General features: G+C 34.0%; 4 protein-coding genes across 7 annotated transcripts; 2 read left to right on the forward strand and 2 right to left on the reverse strand.

Annotated features, from left to right (window-relative positions):
- The first annotated feature begins 3,722 nt into the window (after positions 1 to 3,722).
- Positions 3,723 to 14,424, forward strand: LOC124950057 (gamma-aminobutyric acid type B receptor subunit 1). 4 transcript variants are annotated; one of them, XM_047496207.1, is made up of 13 exons: positions 6,326 to 6,750; positions 7,193 to 7,852; positions 8,100 to 8,198; positions 8,264 to 8,398; positions 8,459 to 8,629; positions 8,745 to 9,243; positions 9,508 to 9,635; positions 9,866 to 10,158; positions 10,255 to 10,498; positions 11,363 to 11,606; positions 11,715 to 12,109; positions 12,201 to 12,339; positions 14,206 to 14,424. In XM_047496207.1, exons 2-13 carry the CDS (start codon positions 7,712 to 7,714, stop codon positions 14,223 to 14,225), a joined length of 2,508 nt encoding a protein of 835 aa, XP_047352163.1. In that variant the 5' UTR covers positions 6,326 to 6,750; positions 7,193 to 7,711; the 3' UTR covers positions 14,226 to 14,424. The 4 variants fall into 4 exon arrangements, with proteins under 4 accessions (XP_047352162.1, XP_047352161.1, XP_047352163.1 ...); XM_047496206.1 differs by lacking the exon at positions 14,206 to 14,424 and having other exon boundaries at positions 3,723 to 6,750; positions 11,399 to 11,606; positions 12,201 to 13,753; XM_047496205.1 differs by lacking the exon at positions 14,206 to 14,424 and having other exon boundaries at positions 6,323 to 6,750; positions 12,201 to 13,753.
- LOC124950062 (mediator of RNA polymerase II transcription subunit 22) lies at positions 6,206 to 6,979 on the reverse strand. The gene is made up of 2 exons (XM_047496218.1): positions 6,763 to 6,979; positions 6,206 to 6,625 (listed from the first exon to the last, which is right to left on the reverse strand). The coding sequence occupies exons 1-2, from the start codon at positions 6,863 to 6,865 to the stop codon at positions 6,306 to 6,308; spliced, it is 423 nt and encodes a 140-aa protein (XP_047352174.1). The 5' UTR covers positions 6,866 to 6,979; the 3' UTR covers positions 6,206 to 6,305.
- A 1,817-nt stretch (positions 14,425 to 16,241) lies between the features above and the next one.
- LOC124950059 (probable nucleoporin Nup54) lies at positions 16,242 to 20,500 on the forward strand. Its single transcript, XM_047496214.1, has 4 exons — positions 16,242 to 16,464; positions 17,895 to 19,351; positions 19,459 to 19,686; positions 19,866 to 20,500. Exons 1-4 carry the CDS (start codon positions 16,365 to 16,367, stop codon positions 19,986 to 19,988), a joined length of 1,908 nt encoding a protein of 635 aa, XP_047352170.1. The 5' UTR covers positions 16,242 to 16,364; the 3' UTR covers positions 19,989 to 20,500.
- On the reverse strand, positions 16,656 to 17,817 carry LOC124950063. Its single transcript, XM_047496220.1, has 3 exons — positions 17,458 to 17,817; positions 17,231 to 17,380; positions 16,656 to 17,161 (listed from the first exon to the last, which is right to left on the reverse strand). Exons 1-3 carry the CDS (start codon positions 17,488 to 17,490, stop codon positions 16,754 to 16,756), a joined length of 591 nt encoding a protein of 196 aa, XP_047352176.1. The 5' UTR covers positions 17,491 to 17,817; the 3' UTR covers positions 16,656 to 16,753.
- Positions 20,501 to 20,752: the final 252 nt, after the last annotated feature.

Genomic DNA, 20,752 nt, shown 5'->3' on the forward strand with positions numbered 1-20,752 from the left:
ACTAACTCGTTCTACTCGTCTCTTTTCTTAATGACAACTGTTGACTCTTCCCTGTCATAATAGGTGCGCATATTTTTTCATCCCTTTTCGATAATTTCAAAAACGATAAATCCTGAGAAAAAATGTGAAAATTCTGATCTGTCGAACGATCCGAATGATCTAATAATTAAATATTAAAATATTTACAAAGGATACGTCTATCTTTTATTATCAGTCCTTGGAGAAATAGAATATAGAATATTAGAAAAAGAAAATCAGTAATTTTTTTCTTTTTATCTATCAACATCAAAGTTAGATATTAGGTAATCGTGAAAACTCATAAGAATTCTTATAAAGTATCTAATTTCAATTCGTATTAAGTTGTTCCTTATGTCGAACAACTCGACGAAGTCACGTAACGCATTCGTCACGTTGCAAAGAGTATGCGGTATATATACTCGTAATGTCTCCTCGTGTATGCGCCTTGTGAACGATGTTAAACAATTCAAAAGCCGAACATTTATATTATGCGCACTTTCGTTAGAGAAACGATTTGTCATACATCATACGGAACATGATGTAAAAGAACCATCGGAGAATGGAAACTTTCCATATTAATGTTTGTCAATGACCAATAACCTCATCTAACTTATTGACAATGCCATTTTCACGATTTACCAAGAAGAAAGTAGGTAGTAACTTGCGATTAGCCTCTTACTTGCCTCTCTTCTTTTTAGAATCGTTTTCACTACAATTTTACAAATGTTTATGAACATAATTCACAACTATTTCTACTTTCATAAGAGTTTCTAGAAGCACGATATTTAGTCGTGATTAATTCAAGTTCAATATACGTATATGTACGTCGAAAGTTACTTAATGTTTTAATCGTTTCAAGTTTCATTCTTCATGTACGAACAGGTTATTACAAAATTAATCTTTCTTAGATATATCTTTTTAATAATTATATCAATAATACATAGGCGCGAACTACGTGATTAATTAATTCAATCGTTCATCTTCGAACGATTTCAAATATGATATTATATATCTTTATATTTTAAATATAGGCTATATCTAAAAATAAATTATACATTTAGAATCCCGGATACGTGATCGTTAATTGATTCAATTTTGTAACATCAGCTATTCGCAAAATCTCAGAAGGAAAGAGAACGTTCAAGGCGTAGATATAATTAACTAAGGCATGCAATAAAGTCGTAGTTGAAATAATTGTAGATAGGTACTGTTATTGCCATATCTATATAACAAAATCCGAGTTGTGCTCGTGATAATAAATGAAGATCATTTTAAATCGTGATCGAATTTATCGATATAAAAAGTATTCTTACTTATCACTTTTTATTTGTTAATAAAGGGAGAACCCATGAAATGTTCCTATCGATCTTTTTTTACGACCTTATCGAGAGGAAAAAATCGCAGAATGTCTTTTCGCTTCTGTGCTCGAAAAATCAACGAGCGTGACCGCTTACTGTTATTCCACGCCAGTCTGTGTTAATGCCGTTGCTTTTGTTTGTTTTGTAATTAATTTTCATTCCTTTTTTATGATCTATATGAAGTAACTTGAATCTTTTTCTTAGTGTCAAAACGTTAAAAAATATTTCGATGGATCAATATGAAACATTAGACATTGTCTCTTTCGAGGATTTTTAAGAAAAGCATAATATAAATAAGTTAAAAAAAAAGGAAGAAAGAAAAACAAAAGAAAAAGGAACATATTTGCAAATTCTTTGTTATCTTTAATCACTCGAAATTTAATTAATGATATAATTACTCCTAGAATCAATCGATATGTTGAATGCCGGTCTACTATCATCATGGTGATTTTCCATTGAGGTCGCGTGGCCATTTCATAGGTCCACATTATGGTATTCATTGTGAACGTTCAAAAAACATGAATTATGATATTCATAAGTATATTCAAACACATCAACATAGAAAGCATTATTAATTTGAGTAATATATTGTCATATATGGAAAGGTCATTTAAGAAGTTTTCAAATATATATAATTTCATGATAACTTTCATAATTTGTTTCTCTAGTTATAGTTTTATTATAGTTTTATTACACTAAATTAATTAACTTTTGTAAATTATAATATCAGTATATATATATATAATATTTTTATATTGTCTCACAAATATGTAACTAAAGTGGCATAAAACGATGTTTAATATTGAAACAAGGTAAGCAAAAATTAGATGTATCCGGACAATCGTCACAAAACGTTTCTATTTTTACCATTTCTTCCTCTTTGATTACGTAAAGCAATAGTTATATTTGAGCTATTACTTGAAATTGATTTTTTTTAGAATTATATCTTCATATACATATACATATACATACATATATATATATATATATATATATATATATATATATATATGCATGTATGTATGTATGTATGTATGTCGCTTGAAAACTCTTCCTTGTAATTTCATATTGTTTATTGAGAAAGCAATTTATATAAACTTTCATTTTGTATTTTGATATCATATAAGTGATTGATATCATTCTTGCATTCGCTTTATTTGTTATTTATATCTTGTGCGAGAGGATATAAGACTAGCATCGTTTAGCAATGAAAAAGAATAAATGAAATTAAAAAGACAATTGATAACATGAAGATAATAGCAGATAATAGCAGGCCCTCTTGTGAAGCGGAAACGTACCACTACGCCGCATGATCCATCGATGACTCACGTTATGATAATTGCATTATGCGTAAAAATTATGCATTAACTGATGAATATTATGAAGAATTTCATGATCATGTTTCGTTTTAAAAGAATTACAATGGCCTGAATAGAAGGGTCGACATGGGCCATAGATGGCTTTCGCGGCATTCAATGTATTGAATGATCGATCAATAGGAAATTAATCGAAATTAATTAATGCTTTTGTTTGATATAATTAAACATCATTGAAATGACTATAAGATCGTTTTATACTAATATCTCCGTGTTCGTTTCAGCATCGAATACAATTTGATGATATGGCGACGCGCACCTTTGAATATCCAAGCGAGGCCTCGATGTTGGAGGGCGAGGGCAGCATCGTGGATGGCGAAACCTCTGCTTCCGGAGAGCAATCTACGCAGATCATCAATAAAACGTCCGCGACCGGTTCGACGACGAGCATCCCGTCGCTTCTCGGTAATTTTCATAGTTAACAACAATGACTTTATATATATATATATATAGAAATTAATAAGTTCGTTATTTATTCGTCTCGATAGTTCTCCTACTTTTTTTTTTTGGTGATGAAGCATCACGTTGCAAATTCCCAAATACAAAAATTAGATTTATATCTATATAGATAATTGCTCTTAGAATCAATCGACGAAGAGATTTGTAAAAATAAAATTTGTTACATATCATAAAAATGATCGTTTCATCGAAATACACTTGGATTTATTTCATTCTTCTCACACGTTTCCCCACTTTTTTAGGAGGTGGTGGCTTGGCAAGCTATACACCGAGCAAAGTGGATTTGGCATCTGAGGGCTTCGAATTAGGTGTTACCAGGGCTACGTTAACAACGGTTACAAGCTTGACTACGAACAAAACGAATGGCAACGATCAACAACAGCAGCAGCAGCAGCAGCAGCAGCAGCAGCAACAGCAACAAGGGCAAAACGCGAGCGAGGTCGACTACTTGAAACCTGCTCAAGATGGCAATGCATGGGGTTCCGAGACGACCGGTGATCTTCTTTATTGAATAGCCGATGAACCGGCGAAGAAGAAGAAATAAAAATAGGAGCGAGAAAAGAGGAGAGAAAGAAAGACAAAACTGCTGCGAGAGCCCAAAAAGGAAAAAAAGGGAAAAAATCACGTTGAAATATTTTCTGCCTTTCTACCTTGAAATACATCATATTTCAGAAATCGAGGATAACATAGGAAAGAAAGGGAAAAAGAAAAAGAAAAACGATCAGCATCGTAGAATTGAAGAGGAAAAACTTTTTCATGATCGTGAAAATCAATTGGAGAGAGAATGGCTTTCGAACGAGTGAATTTTTTTTCTTTTTTCCATGAGTTTCTAGAAGGTGGACAAAGAAGGTGGAGGAGAGACAAAAGTAAATAAAAACAAGTACGATAATGAAATCCTCGATTTCCTCGAATGCACGGTGCAGCAGGAAATTCGTTTGAATACGGTTAGACGTTTAGCCAAATTTACAAAAGAAACAGTATCATTCCAAGTTTATGCATTTACCTCTTATTCTTACGATATATCGCGAAGCGAACGAATAACTTTCCTAAAGAGAACGAATCATCGATTACTGCCAAGATATGTTAGTACTTGTTCTAAATATGGCGCCTTAAAAAACTGCGAGCCAGTTGACGACGATTCATCGAGACATCGTAGTCATGTCAGATATGTGCAAGGAGAAAATGAAAGCATATCACCTTTTTGGCGTATTTTATAGACATATATATATATATATATATATATATATATATATATATATATATACATATATACATATATACATATATACACACATATATATAATATACATATATGCATAGTAAAGTCGATAGGGAGAACTGAAAGTTTTGTAACCTTTTTGAGATTATTTTACCGCTAAGCTGCAAAGTATTTAAGCTGCCAATCGAGGATCAGAATTTTATGCAAACGTTTTTAGGAAAGAAAAAGAAAAATTAAAACAAAATTATGATGAAAAAAAAAAAAAAAAGAAAAAAAAAAGAAAAAAAAGAAGAAGAAAAGAAAAAAGCAAAACAAAAAATTGAATATCTTAGAGGTGTATGTGATCGCGAAGGGCGGGTTGGGGTATATCTGTAATAAAAACAAAAAGAACAATACACCAAGAAAAATATACCGAGGTTTAGATTTGTAAAAGTTTTTTGCCAAAGTAGAACGTAAGTCTACTTAGAATATACTTATCATATATGTACAATAAGCCACTGTCGATTTACTGGATTTGTAAGAAGTCGAAAAGGAGAAAAGAAAGAAAAAAGAAATTCACCGTTTCACGTCAAACAACGATCATATTTCGAAGCGTATTGGGAACACGCCTCGTACGTAACTTAAATTGTACTTCAATAAAAGTACATGTATGTGTGTGTGTGTGTGATATCATTTCGAATTTCAGCCAGCTTTTTGTTTGTCATACGCGGACGAGGACCAAAAATAATGGAATAGGAGATAAAAGGATTTATTGGTTCATTAAGATTAATTATTAATTTTAAGTGAAAAAAAAATTATGTATATACTAAATTATTATTGGTCTTATGAATATTTAGGTTCGTGATATCCACTCTCGAAATTCAGGGAGGGAAAAAATTAAGCTAGATTAAGACCGATATTCTATGTATTTTTATTTCTTCTAATTGTCTGATTTATGTTCAAGATATTAGTGTACCGCATGTATTCTGAACGTTCATTTTTGAATCGTGTAAGTATTTAATGTATTATCGAAGCATTACTTGGTATAGATAATCTTTACTTGATTGCGTTATCGCCGACTGATTCAAGTAAATAAATACAATATAAAGATAATAATTTATTGAAAGGTGCATTTATCGTTTGTATTGAATCGTTCTCACGTTTTGTTGCGTCTGAAATAGGTATTAATTAGGTACTGTTGTTCTCCAAGTATTTTGTGATGTAATACTTTTATTTAATTGCCTATATTATACACGATCCATAATTGGTGGATCAATGTCACAGCGTTGTGCTTACACTGTGATACTCTTGTTATTCTACTAGTACTCGATAGTAACTCTCAAGGAAATGCTCGGAAGGAAGAACAAGTCTAAGGAAGACCTAGCTAGGGTTATATCTGCATGGTATCGATAACTGCGCCCCGTAGTTAGGGAGGAGATTGTACGCGTAGCATTCCAAATTTATTGACAAAGTATTGATTTGTATCACTTTTGTAAAGTAGATTTTTAATCTCCTTATTGCAATTGGGGGAACTCCGTAATGTTTTTGTAAATTATATTTGTACAATATGAGCAAGTACGATTATCGGAGTCCATGTTATTATGCAACTAGCGTTTACGATCATCCTTAACACAATTTGACGCTTGAATTTACAATACTACATTATCGAATATGCTTATTAATTAGAAATATCGTGTGATGTATCGTATGTGTGTCAAAATATTGAAGTAATAAAAGGAAACAAGTATGTCTTACTTCATACTCCATGTCTATTGTCAATGAAAACGAATAAGAGAGTCGTCTTATAAAAATTAATCCTATTTATTTAAATAAATATTAAAAATTTATAACATCATGAACTTAAAGAATTAGAAATTTCCTAAGATTTAACGGGTGTTATTTATATATCGAAGTATAATATTCTTCTTCTAGGTCATACAAATCAGCCGCCATATCATCTCTCAAAGATGCCAATTTCTGATCGCATTCGGCTTGCTTCGTTCTAAACAATTTACTATTGTGCGCTATGGCATCATTCACGGATGGAAAATCATTAAGAATCAGATACTGTTTTATATCGGAAACCAACTTCATCAGTGATTCACCGGCTCTAACAATGTTAGCTGCCCTGACATGCATTTCAAAAGTGTCCTGTTCGCATTGTGCCATCCGTGAGAGTTGCGAATCATTTTCACCTTTAGCAAGCTTGACGATTTCTGAAGACAAAGTAATATAATAGAAATGTAAAGGAAACTTTACAAATAAACTTTGATTTAGTTACAAAAAAGAGAAGATGGCAATACTCGAAGAACGTTCAAATGTTCAAGGAAATAAATTTGAGGTTAGGGCGCACCTTCGAAATTTTCTAACATCGATTTAACGTCGTCCTTCAATCGCGTTGTATATGATTTTAACAAAGCTTCTTTGCTCTGTGGTAATGCACGTTGCGCTGCCATTTGATCCAATAATAATACACTTTTATCTTCGAAAACGGTGGGCTCTTTGATTCACAACAAACTCACGAGTGTTCATCACGTTGAGCTCTAACTTACCGACCCAGCAAGGACAATCCTACGAACAAATTAAACATCTAAATGTTTTCTTGAACATTTCGATGTACATGCATACATGTGTACATATCTATATATATATATATATGTGTGTGTGTGTGTGTGTGTGTGTGTGTGTGTAAAATTAAGTAAGATTACGATGTAAAACTGTAAAAGAAGGAATTATCGTACGATGCATGTTTATTATACAACTTTCTTTATCGATTTTCACAGAGAGAGGGTGCGAGAGAAAAAAGAGGGGGAGAACCTGTACGAACGTTCTTGAGAGCCACCTCCTTTATCCCTACTACTACCCTCGAGTCCCGGGATGGAATCAATATGAAAGCTCCCGCGAAGCTTCCGTCTTCGACGATAAGCACTTTAATACGGACTGAATAAGATTGTAGTGAGTTCGATAGACTTTCTTTTTCCTATGATAATGGTCGAGTGTTACCAAAAAATAGTGCACCGATTTATTTAAAGATTGAAGATCCTTTCGATCGAGAGCAACTTCCCTCACGAGGGAAAAAAAGTTAAAGGAGGATTTTTCGGAAGGGGCTGAAAATGTTTCTTTAGTCGAGTTCAAAATAGGACTGGTGTGAGAATGAAGGGTACAAAAAAAGTGCGCCTCTCTAAGTCACGTTCATTGGGCGTGTCATAGGGACAATTTTAAAGATACGAAAAGAGAGATAGAGGAAAGGAATAAAAACAGAGAGAGAGAGAGAGAGAGAGAGAGAGAGATTCAGCAACAGAATGTTGATCCTAATCATCAGCATTTTGACGATAGCTCGTACGATTGTCGCTTCGTTACCACCTTCCGATGAGAACGACAATATCCTCCACATCGGAGGTATTTTCCCGATAGAAGGAGAGGGTGGCTGGCAGGGTGGTCAGGTTTGTGGAACACTTTTTTTACACTTTTTTTACACGCCGTAAGTGGTTGTTTCGCGAATTATCACTGATTCTACCCAATAAATGTTTCTTTCCTCAAATTAAAAATCAAATAATATATATTACGTTCTGTAAATACCAAGTAAGTTCATAGTATAGTTTATTTTTAATTTATTTGCAAATTATTAAAAATAAAATTTATTTTCTTTCCGACAATTTGAATTGCTTCTCTTTTGTCTCGTATATATAGGCATGTATGCCAGCCGTGAATTTGGCACTGGAGGATGTTAATCGTGAGAAAAATTTGTTACCTGGTTTCACCCTGAAATTGCACTCCAATGACAGCCAGGTAAACGGCTAATTATAATTTATAAGTCATATGTAATACATTAATTTATTATAATTCCCCTTCAGTGCGAACCTGGCCTTGGTGCCTCGGTAATGTACAATTTACTCTACTATAAGCCGCATAAACTTATGCTCTTAGCCGGATGCAGCACGGTTTGTACCACTGTTGCTGAAGCAGCGAAAATGTGGAACTTGGTTGTCGTAAGTAATCTTTCCCCTTCATCAAATTAAATAATAAGAAATAACGAACAATATTTTCAGCTATGTTACGGTGCCTCGTCACCAGCACTATCGGACAGAAATCGATTCCCGACTTTATTCAGGACACATCCATCCGCCACCGTGCACAACCCCACGAGAATCAAACTCCTACAAAAATTCGGGTGGTCGCGTGTCGCCATATTGCAGCAAGCCGAGGAAGTGTTCATTTCTGTCAGTCCACTTATGTTGTTCTCTCTAAATTATTCCCAAATAATAATATAATAAACGTAAACATTATGCCTAGATAATGTTTCTAATATTTCTCATGTCTTTTCTCGTGGTATAGACGGTAGAAGATTTAGAAGCACGCTGTAAAGAAGCAGGAATAGAAATAGTCACGCGTCAGAGCTTTCTCTCTGATCCATCGGATGCTGTGAGAAATCTACGCAGACAAGACGCTAGAATAATCGTTGGTCTCTTCTACGTCGTAGCTGCTAGGAGAGTCCTCTGCGAGTTATATCGTCACAATCTTTATGGAAAGAGTTACGTTTGGTTTTTCATCGGGTGGTACGAGGACAATTGGTTCGAGATGAATCTCGACAAGGAGAATATCGCTTGTACTAAGGAACAAATGAGACAAGCCGCTGAAGGTCATATTACGACCGAAGCTCTCATGTGGAATCAAAATAACGATACGACTATCAGCGGTATGACGTCGGAGGATTTCAGGCAAAGATTGAACAAACTATTAAAGGAGGGTGGATTTGATATCGATAACAATCGGTATCCCGAAGGTTATCAGGAAGCTCCGCTTGCGTACGATGCTGTTTGGTCTGTGGCGTTAGGTAAGCATGTCAAATATAAAAAGTATTAAGATACCTTTCACTTTTATTCTCGATTTTTTTTTTTTTTTTTTTTTCTCGTACGAATGCAATGACGAGGTGAAGATACCAATGAGGATGTAACAGTCGAAAGTTATCCTCCTAAAGGATTTTCGTTAGAGCATAATAACCTCAAAATGAACGAAAAGCGAGATATTTATAAAATACCCGTTCTATGAAAGATTAGAATTTAACTGCTTTAACTGAAAACGCTTTTCAATATATTAGCCTTTAACAAAACTATGGAGAAGTTAAATAAACTAGGCAAGAGCTTGAAGAACTTTACCTATACCGACAAGGAAATCGCCGATGAGATTTATTCGGCTATCAACTCGACCCAATTCCTAGGAGTTTCCGTATGTAAAATATGTTCGAATCTACAGGGCGTATAAAAAGGATGTGTCCACTGCTTTACCAAATGTTACTTCAATTCGTCATTCCTTTTGACGCATGTTTTTAAGGTTAGATTTTCTCAACGATCAAGAAGTTCCATCCTCGAAGTTGTGGTTGTGGCCACATTTTGCGATACGCTCTGTAATTAATTAATTAGATCTATCCTCAATAATGCCTTTGACCGTTTGCACAGGGATACGTAGCATTTAGTTCGCAAGGCGATAGGATAGCATTGACACAAATCGAACAAGTAATCGATGGAAAGTACGTTAAGTTAGGGTACTATGATACGCAAAGCGATAATCTTACATGGCGGAACATGGAGCGTTGGATAGGTGGGAAAGTACCTCAAGATAGAACGATAGTAAGGACGGTTCTAAGAACGGTATCACTGCCTTTATTCATATGTATGGGAACTATATCGTCTGTCGGGATAGTTATAGCTATTGTATTGATTATTTTCAACGTCTGGAATAGACATCGAAGGTGTGAAAGGATTTCGTTTGATAAGGAACATTCTATATCTTCAACTTTTCCTCATTTATCATTTACTTCATTCATTTCTTCCTGTTGATTTTTTAGGGTGATCATGTCTTCTCATCCGGTATGTAACACGATCATGCTGGCGGGTGTGATAGCCTGTTTCATATCTGTATTTCTTCTTGGAATCGACGGCAGATTCGTTTCACCAAATGAATATCCAGGAATTTGTCAGGCGAGAGCTTGGACGTTGTCTACCGGTTTTACTCTTGCGTTCGGTGCTATGTTCAGTAAAGTATGGCGAGTTCACAGACTCACTACTAAAACGAAAGCCGATCAGGCAAAGGTAAGTAAAAATCATATCATTCGATTATTAGTCTATTATAGTTAGTTTTTGTTGCACTGCACAGTGCATAGTTTTCTGAAGTAGCATTTACTTCCTTCTCGAATAGTGGATAATTACCATATTTTCTTTGCACTTCCAACGTTTAAGAAGTTTATATATATATATATATATATACAACCATCCAGCACGATGTTCATCCTGTGTTTTAATTAAATGTCGCACAGCAACAAAATCTTTGCCCTTCGATTGACCGATGTTGCTCGAAGGTTATATGACAATGCAACCGTATATAATGGCAATTCGTGACCATAAAATAGGCCTCTTTAAAAAATCAATAAACCCCCCGGAATTATATATCGTTGTTACAAACGTCGCAGAGTGGTTTAAAATACGACATTAATTTATAAACATGTTTATTTGCCGTCAAGTATAATATTATTAATCATAATTTATTTTCGGATAATCGTCAATTGATTTATTGTAAATTTATTAACGTATGGATAAATATTTAAAGGAAAATCAATAAATGTATCTATGTATGTATGTATGTATGTATATTATAGACAGACTTAAAATTAATACGGAACATTAGGAAGCGTTGTAATATTTAGTTCGTCATGCTTGGGATGTGACAAAAAGCAAACTGATTTGAATTTCAAACATTGCAATACGACAAAATACAACATTGCCGTATCGTATTATGACTTATTGCCGTTTTAGACGGGCCCATTGAATCTGCTTCCTTTTAATGTGTCCTATTGGTCAGTCTATTGTTATCGTTCAGATATTATGGATTAATCGCGATTTATTTATGGACCTTATTCGTACGTCCTGCATCTTCAATCCCTTTTCCGTTCTTTTTAGTTGTTCATGGCTAAACAAAAAGTTTCATCTATACAGAAGAAGATTCAGCCATGGAAGCTATATACGATGGTAAGCGGATTATTGGTAATCGACATCGTACTTCTTAGCACATGGCAAGGATTTCATCCTTTGCAAAGGCAAATCGAAGTTTTCCCATTGGAATCACCTCCAACCGGGGACGACGACGCGAGAATAAGACCAGAGTTAGAGCATTGCGAGAGCGAACACAATAGCATATGGCTCGGTTAGTATATCTATCTATCTTTCTAATATATCTATGAAAGATAATGGAAAAGATTTCAGATTCGATTTAACAGTTTATGTCGAACAAACGTGAAAATTATTGTTTTAGGATCTATCTATGGTTACAAAGGTGTTATCCTGGTCTTTGGCTTATTCTTGGCATATGAAACGAGAAGTATCAAAGTTAAACAAATAAATGATTCGAGATACGTAGGCATGTCAATTTATAACGTAGTTGTATTATGCCTGATAACGGCCCCCGTTACGATGGTTATAGCCAGTCAACAAGATGCCAGTTTTGCTTTCGTAGCATTAGCAATTATATTTTGTTGCTTTCTCAGCATGGCGTTGATCTTTGTGCCGAAGGTAATAGAAGTGATTAGACATCCCAGGGACAAGGCAGAATCAAAATATAATCCTGACGTAGGATTGTCAAAGGAGGACGAAGAAAAATATCAAAAATTATTAAGCGAGAATGATGAACTACAAAAACTCATTGCCGAGGTAAAATCTCGATTACTTATATCGATCTGTATATTATGTCACATTGAACAATCATTTTTATATCTTTCTTTATTCCTTATTGCCGGAACAGAAGGAAGATAAAATAAAGCTTTTGAAACAGAAGCTTATCGAACGTGATGCATTAAAAGGAGGAGGTGGAAATATCGGAAAGGATTCCTTGATCGTAGCCGATTTTGTAACCGGCGAGGGAACATCGGACAGTGCAATCGGTGGGGGTATTTCTGTTAATACAAGATCCTCTCGAGCTTCCGCTTCCGATTTTGAATTGTCGGAATCGTACTTATAAATTCCAATCCATTCAACCTCATTTCATTCGGAGACGTTTCGAGTAGACCAAAGTTTTGTGTATTTTTTCTACCAAAACTATGGTATCATGCAATAGTCATTGTCGGCGGTACTTAACGTATGTATCACAAATAAATAATACTCTGTTACCTCTCAGAAAATGGTAAGAGAAAGAAAATAATAGTATTAAAGGTGAAAGTCGAATTTTGTGTTAAAATTAGCAAGCATGCGATGCTCGACGTCTATTTGCCTAGATTCGTACGAATATTACTTCTACGAAAGCATATTCTAGATTTCTATATTCGTGTAAATGTGTAAATGTTAAACCGTCTGAAGTATTCGAAATCGCCCGTGCGCGTAAATACGTCATCGAATTCGTAACTTCGTGTAAGTAGAAACTCGATTAAACGTCATTTGAAATTCTAATTCGATGATGAACGGATTAAATCTCGGCCTAGATCATTTCAAGCCGTTCTTTCGCGCGCGCACACGCACGCACGCACGCACGCACACACACACACACACACACACACACACAACCTCTATCTTTCTCTAGAACGACTACAGTATTCTTTTTCCAAGTTATTATACGGTCGGATGCAATATTCGATACGACAGCAAATACTTGAATCTATGCTCGAAAATGATGCATACGAAAAATAATACTATATCAAAAAGAAAAAACAAAAAAACAAAAAAAGAAGCAGAAAGAAAAGGAAACAAGCAGACCATAACACAATTTCTCATTTGATATTACCTTATAGAATCCAATCTTAAGGACCAACCTAAACCCTACATGTTACATATATTCCTCTATGAAAATATTAATTTTCGATATCTGATATACACGTATATATTATTTTGGACGATTTTTTATTTGTAAGTGTAAGAGGAAGCATCTCCATTTCTAATAAGTAGGCACTCGTGAGAAGGTTGACCTGAGGGTTTGGATAATTTAGCGGTTAGAGGAGTCGCCCGGAAACCGAAAGACCTGGGTTCGAATCACGTATCAAACCACCCAAGGGCCCAACTTCTCTTACAAATCCTACAGAAAATGTAAATTTGTAATTATTCGAATCACTGACCACGTCAAAAATCCCGGGTCCAAAGAAAGAACTTATATCCGATCGTTTCTTGACGATAGAATTCGACAAAAGATACAGAATATTTATTTATTTATTTATTTATTCTTGCATAATCGAAAGTTCAAACAATAACAATAGGATAAAGAGATGTGGTAGGTTTCTTTGTCACCAAAACGAATCTCTGTCTCTGTGGCATCAAATATCGTTTATTATCGAATAAATAAATTGTGTGAAACAATTGCAGTTAAATCTCGTTAGACAATACTCGTTATTCTTTATTTGCTAACCGATGTAAACCTCATGAAGTCTGCTCCCAAATTTTGTAACGTTTAAATTTAACGCTTCCGCGCCAATAATTAATATTGCTAATTATTTGCAAGTACAATAAATATTGTCAAAAGAAAAAGGAAAAAAGAAAAGAAAAAGAAAAAAATGCTAACGAGATTTAAACGCTTACAAAGTTCGACCATTCATAAATAATTTGGGAGTCTTTATGAGGTGTCTCATTGAAATTTTATCGTGCACGATATAAATATTTCCCTTTTTTTTCCTTTTTTTTCTTTTTTTTTTTTTTTTTTTTTTTTTTTTTATAAAGAAATTCATATTATATATTTGATACTTGCATTATTATTTATGAATGGCTTTACTTCTTTAGGGTTTTCTCGCTATATTTCAAGGATATGGTTTCTGACTTCTTGTTTCTAGATACGGACAACATCGGCTGATTACAAGAATATCATCAGCTACAATGTCAAAGCAATATGCACGAACGGGCTAAAAGTTTACGACAAAGCTATCTTCTAAAATTTAGTATTAAGCATATCTGTGCGATCTTTGCTCGATTTTAAAAGCTTTTGTTTGTTGCATTGGGCAGGAACAAATGTTATTCGTAATTTCTAAATACAATTTTATCAGTTAATATGATGTGAACTGTCCACTCTCATAATTGCGTAATTTACTGAAAAAAGAAGAACCGTTTCGCATTTCTAAAGCGTGATAACGCGATTTAACTGCAATTTGCAAATTATTGTTATTATCGTCGTCGTCGTCGTCGTCGTCGTCGTCGTCGTCGTCGTCGTCGTCGCCATTATCATAATCATTATTATTATTATTATTATTATTATTTTTATTATTATTATTATTTTTATTATTATTATTATTATTATTGTTATTGTTGTTGTTGTTGTTGTTGTTGTTATTATTATGATTATTATGATTATTATTATTATTACTATTATTATTATTATTATTATTATTATTATTATTATTGTGTATGTACAACGTAGATTAAAACTAAATTATAAGCACAAGAGCTGAAATGTGCATGTTTCATCCGTTGATCTGCGCTTTCTTTAGAAATTTTATCAAAAAATGAATCGATTTCGTTATATCGTGAGCATATCCACTACAGAATATTTTTTATTGTATCTCATTTATTTAGGGTCAAGTAAACGACATGCTCAAATTGTATATTTATGATAGCATTATCAAAATGTTGAAGAAAGTATCTTATATGTACGTTGGTATATGTGAAGATATTTATTTTTAAGTTTTTCAATTATAAACTTCGTTAAAAACTGTATGTGACCTTAATTATTCCGTCCTATACTAATCAGATCTTGCAAATGTTTTATCCCTTATAGTATCGTGCGTATAAAACGATGATATTTTCAACTTAATCAAATTGATTAAATATTGTTTCTGTAATTCTTCTTGCTGATATGAAAATTTTGTAGATATAATTATTAGCATATAATATAAGTACTATTAAATAAGTAATTTTTAAACGTTACAGCGGTCGGTTTTTTTTCCAAAGGGACATATTGTATATAGCTACATATACAATATAGGAATATGTATTTCTATCAGTCTTACGTTCTTATCATAAAATGAAGTGTATGATAGTAATTTTTGTGTGCAGAAAAAATGTTAATACGTCTAACAAAGACAAATGAGAAACATGCAGATTACCTCTTTTGAATGTAGGTTACTTGAAAGGGACTGCCATATTTACTTCCTCAAAGACCTAACAAGATGACATTGGTATATTGCAAACGACTGTGAGTCTGACCAAACTGCGATAACAGACTTATTTATAAATAATTTTTTTCAATCTTTGTAGATTTGGCTGCTTTACGGTGGCCAGAAAATTTTATCATTTTTTATTCATGTCTTTTCATATATATATATATATATACATATATATATACATATATAACTAAATGGGATAATATAAAGAGAAGTCATCGTAGAGTTCCCAAAAGTTTCCAAAACTTTCCAAAAATGGCAACCTCCACGTGACAAGACCTAGATATTACTTTCGATGTAGTGCATGTAAGGATTAACAAAGCATTTCTATTGACAAGGCCAGATTACGATTATGGCATTGCATATACTATATACTTTGTACGTCTTATTTACATGATATATACTTCGTCGAAAATAAAATCCAATTAGCAGGTTAAAAGAAATATGTCTATATTTTGTGTAAAAGATTAAGTAAAAATGCTTTCTGTACGATGTACAAAGGCAAGAAAAAAATCAATGGCGTTTAAAACCAAATCTACATAAAATATAAATTTAAAGATATATAATTAAGAAATCGTAATTTAAATAATACAATTTTATGATTTTTTCATAATATAAAATCAAATCGTTGCGATATGCATTTCGAATTTTGCGCCATCTGCAGTAAGTAGATAGCATAAATTACGACTTGCACTCTTTTAATATATTCCGCCATGTTTGTTCGCGCCGTTGTCACACTACATAGCAGTATGCGTGTGTGTGAGATTATTCTAGTTGAGTATCATTTCGTGCGCACGGTGTCTTTTTTTCCTTATTTGTGAATCAATTATCACAAAATGTCATTTGGAACAGGCTTTGGAACGTCCACATCAGCACCAGCTTCTTCCTTTAGTTTTGGTTCGACAGCAACTGCAGCTCCCACACCGATTAAACTAGGTAACCAACTAGGTTATTTTAGGTTATGTCATGCCCACGATATTTGTATTTCGTCCGACGAATGTCCTTTAATTTTTCTCCTTTATTAGCTCTTATTATGATATATTCCTTCTCGTCGATTAAATATTTCCCAATAAAATACGATATTCTGAGATAACCTAAGAGTGATACAAAGCGTGCAAATTTGTAGGTTAGAGTAGTTAGCATTTCTGGCGCGAAATTTCTAAGACGTCCATTTTTAGTATGAACATTAGACACTTTTTACGCTTTGATATATCTCGATAATTAATCATTTTTTCAAGTAGCTACTACTCGTTTTACTGGTTGCATCTGATATTTTTTCCGTTCGAAGAAGTGGCCGATTTAATCCATTACATTCTGGGTCACAATCGATATCGTTTCTGCTAAAAAAGTAACTTTTCCTTCTTGTTTTGGAAATCATACATGCCGTGATGCAACATAAAAATAATAGAATCAAACATGCGATGGTTAATATCAGAAAGACTACGGAACGAGCCGTATTATGTCCAGTCACAATGACATTGTTTTCCATCGTGGTATGTATAACATCTGTCATCGAATGGGATACAGTTGTTTGACCTATATTTGTTTGTACATTGGATAAAGTATCTTCTAGGTAATACATTTCGCTCGGTATTTTTCCAATTGTCGTTATCATAATCTCTGCTGTAACGTCCTAAAAGCAATATAAATAGCAGACAACAATATTAAAAATCTGATTGGAATTGTGATTAAGAGTGCATACTCCAATTGCCTGATCCGTAGTACCAATTTCGTTTAACATTTCGGTAGAGGAATCTAAAGGCGGAGCATTGATTTGTCTTAAAACTAATTTGTTGCTTGACGATGTCACACCTTTTAAAAGATTAAGCGCCATATCCTTAAAGTTAGGATGCTATAAGGTGTAAAGATAAAACGTTTAATACAATGTCAAATCATTGAATATCTTCACGATGAATTTTAATATCTTACGTGCAACTGATTTTGTTGGCTCATGAACGACATTGTCACGTATTATATTCTTTTTCGATTTATTAGTAAAGATCTTTACAAAACTTTGATGCACAAGTTAATTTATGCTTTAAAACGCCAAATCCAATATACGAATATATTTCTTAATAGATATTGTACTTTTATAATTTATAATTTTCTACAATTTTTCATAATATCTATGTAAATGCAATATAAATGATTAATATGGATTATCATTAATGAATCTAAACTTTTGTTTTTTAATATATGTTCCATTGACATCTCTAAATTGATATAAACAAAAGTTAGTTGACTTCAGATTGAACGTTCATATTTTTCTTTTTTTTTTTTTTTTTTTTTTTTTTTATCATATTCTTCTCAATCAGAGGAATCATAGAAATTAGTTTTCTTTAACTTCAAGTTAATTCTTATGAAAGGATTTGGAACACCAGCCTTTGGATTAAGTACGTCAACGACTTCAGCCACGAATCTCTTTGGTACCCCATCAACGCAAACCACTGGATTTGGAACTGGAACAGGATTTGGATCACCGGCAGCTACAGGTTTTGGTAGTATACCGAATATTGGATTTGGAACAACTTCGGCATTTGGTACTCCTGCTACCAGTGGTTTTGGTACTGGATCATCCTTCGGTACAACTTCAGCGTCTACGACCACTGGATTTGGAACTCCTTCAACGTTCGGCAGTACTCCTGCTTCATCAACTGGTTTTAATATATTTGGCACAACGACGGCCACGACGTCATTAGGATTTGGCGGTTTTAGCGGATTTGGAACGGCAACGACGACCTCTGCACCAAGTTTATTCAGTGGATTTGGCACGACAAGTACGGTTCCATCGACAAATTTTTCTTCGTCCATAGGTGGTTTTGGTAGCTTCGGCCAGAAACCTACAACGACAACCGCCATCACAGGTTTTGGCACGCAAACAACAGGTAATATTTTTGGCTCCACTGGTTTTACCGGGTTTGGAACTGGAATACAAACGCAACAACAGCAACAACAAATACAACAGCAGCAGCAGCAACAACAACAACAACAACAGTCCAGCGGTATTTCTGAGGCACTTTATAACGCTGTGTTCAATTGTCAATTATACAATGACGAGCGAGATAATACAATTGCCAGATGGAACCTCATTCAAGCATTGTGGGGTACCGGAAAGGCATATTATTCGGTAAATGCACCGCCTATCGATTTAGATCAAGAAAATCCATTATGTAGATTTAAGGCCATTGGCTATAGCCGTATTCCCGACGCCGATAATAACGATGGATTGGTTGTACTTTGTTTTAAAAAGAAAGAGAAAAATGTGACAGAAGGGAAACAACAATTAATTGCATTTTTAAACGGCATCCTTGGAAATAAACCTAACCTGACAGTGATAATTGATAGTATTAAGTCTACAGGAAAAAATAAAAGTCAAGTGACTATCTTTATTTCTGAAAAAGGAGTAACTGGAAGTTCGAGAAAGATTCCCGCTACTGAATTGGTCGCATATCTTTCTCTGCCCATGCAAAAACAGCAACTTGTACAAAATGGCGTGAAGGACTTGTTTCCGTTCGTTAAACTCGATCCTACTCAATTGAAGGAATATTTAGATAATCCGCCTTGTTCGATTGATCCACGATTGTGGAAGCAGGCTCAATTGGACAATCCAAATCCTGAGATGTATATACCCGTACCGATGATAGGCTTTCAGCAAGTTAAATACAGACTGAAATGTCAAAAGGAAGAGACCGCTAGGCATAGAGCTTTTCTAGATATGGCTGCGGAGAGAATTCAAGGTTTACAAAGGCAACATACCGCTACGCAGGCAAGGTTAAAGGAACATAGGAGAATATTATTAGAACTACAGCACAGAGTATTACAGGTATGAAAGTAATTAATTGTATAAGATTAATGAATTTATTAGTGGAAAAAAATATTGTTTAATTTTCATTTTACGATTTACAAAGTAATTCTTTTGTTATTTGCAAGGTATTGGTACGTCAGGAAATTACGCGTAAGGTCGGTTTGTCATTACAACCAGAGGAAGAAGTTTTGACGCGTAGATTCGAAGCTATGCATTCTCAAATAAGTGCACCTACACAATTTAAAGGAAGAATCAGCGAAATGTTGTCTCAGCTTAGAATGAGACGACATATAGATAGTCAAAATCAAGAAAGGTATACGATGGATCCGATAGCGCAAGACGACATTAAAACGGTACGTGAAACATCTTTTTTTCCTATTATTGACTTTTAATTAGTTTTTTTTTCTTTTTCTTTTTTCTTCCTTTTTTTCTTCCTTTTTTTCTTCCTTTTTTTTTTCCTCCTCCTCCTCCTCCTCCTCCTCCTCCTCTCTCCAAAGTTCCTGACGATTCATTTATCAAATAATTATTTTAGTATTTAAGCATGGAGCAGCAGGGGATGGCTCAACTTATCGATACGATAAATGCCGACTTGGAAAGTTTAAAAATCATTAAGGACGGTATGTCGGATCTTCTATTGAGTCATAGTATACCCTGAGGAACATTATAGCAAAGAGTATGAAATTATGCGAATGCGTTCGCTCGACAGATTGTGATATGTTGATCGCATCGGATAACATGTCGACAGTGTTGTTGTACAAACTATTGCGATTCGATCGAAGTTTGCGGGAGTTCGCCGAATACTTCATCCAGTACGTTTGTTAACAACTGGTGCCATATGTGTTATCATTCCATAAGTCTGTCTGTCTATCATTAAAAATGATTAAAATGCAGCAAAACAAAAAGAAAAAGAGAACAAAAAGAAAAGGTTTCCATTTGTAGTAGATGCATATTAATTTTGTTACACTTAAATATGATATATTAAGTGCATTGTCTGCTGCTTACGTCGTTGTACACGTGTTTATTAAGAAACAGTACGATGGTGAAAGGTCTACGCATCAAGTCATTTCATTATTGTTGAAGGAAGAAGGATTATGCGATGCCGAGGAAAAAGAATGAGAGTGTTGGGGATTTGTTACATTTAAAAGGAATAAATGATTTTTACATAAATAATATATTTTTATTCGATATTTTTCTATATAGTCGAACGCGCTTTTCGAATTGGGAAATTACGTTTCCCTTTTAGAAATATTCAGGTGGACCGACCGCTTGTACGAACATCCGTACAGATATAATAATATTTTTATATGTATATATATTTTTTCTATTTACATATATTACATATGTATGTCCTTTTAATATAAAACATCGTGTAATAGTGTATCGACATTTGATTGTGATTTCGAGTTGTACAGAAAATCT

Source organism: Vespa velutina, chromosome 6 (assembly GCF_912470025.1).
Source record: "Vespa velutina chromosome 6, iVesVel2.1, whole genome shotgun sequence".
In the NCBI taxonomy this organism is placed as follows: Eukaryota; Metazoa; Arthropoda; class Insecta; order Hymenoptera; family Vespidae; genus Vespa; species Vespa velutina.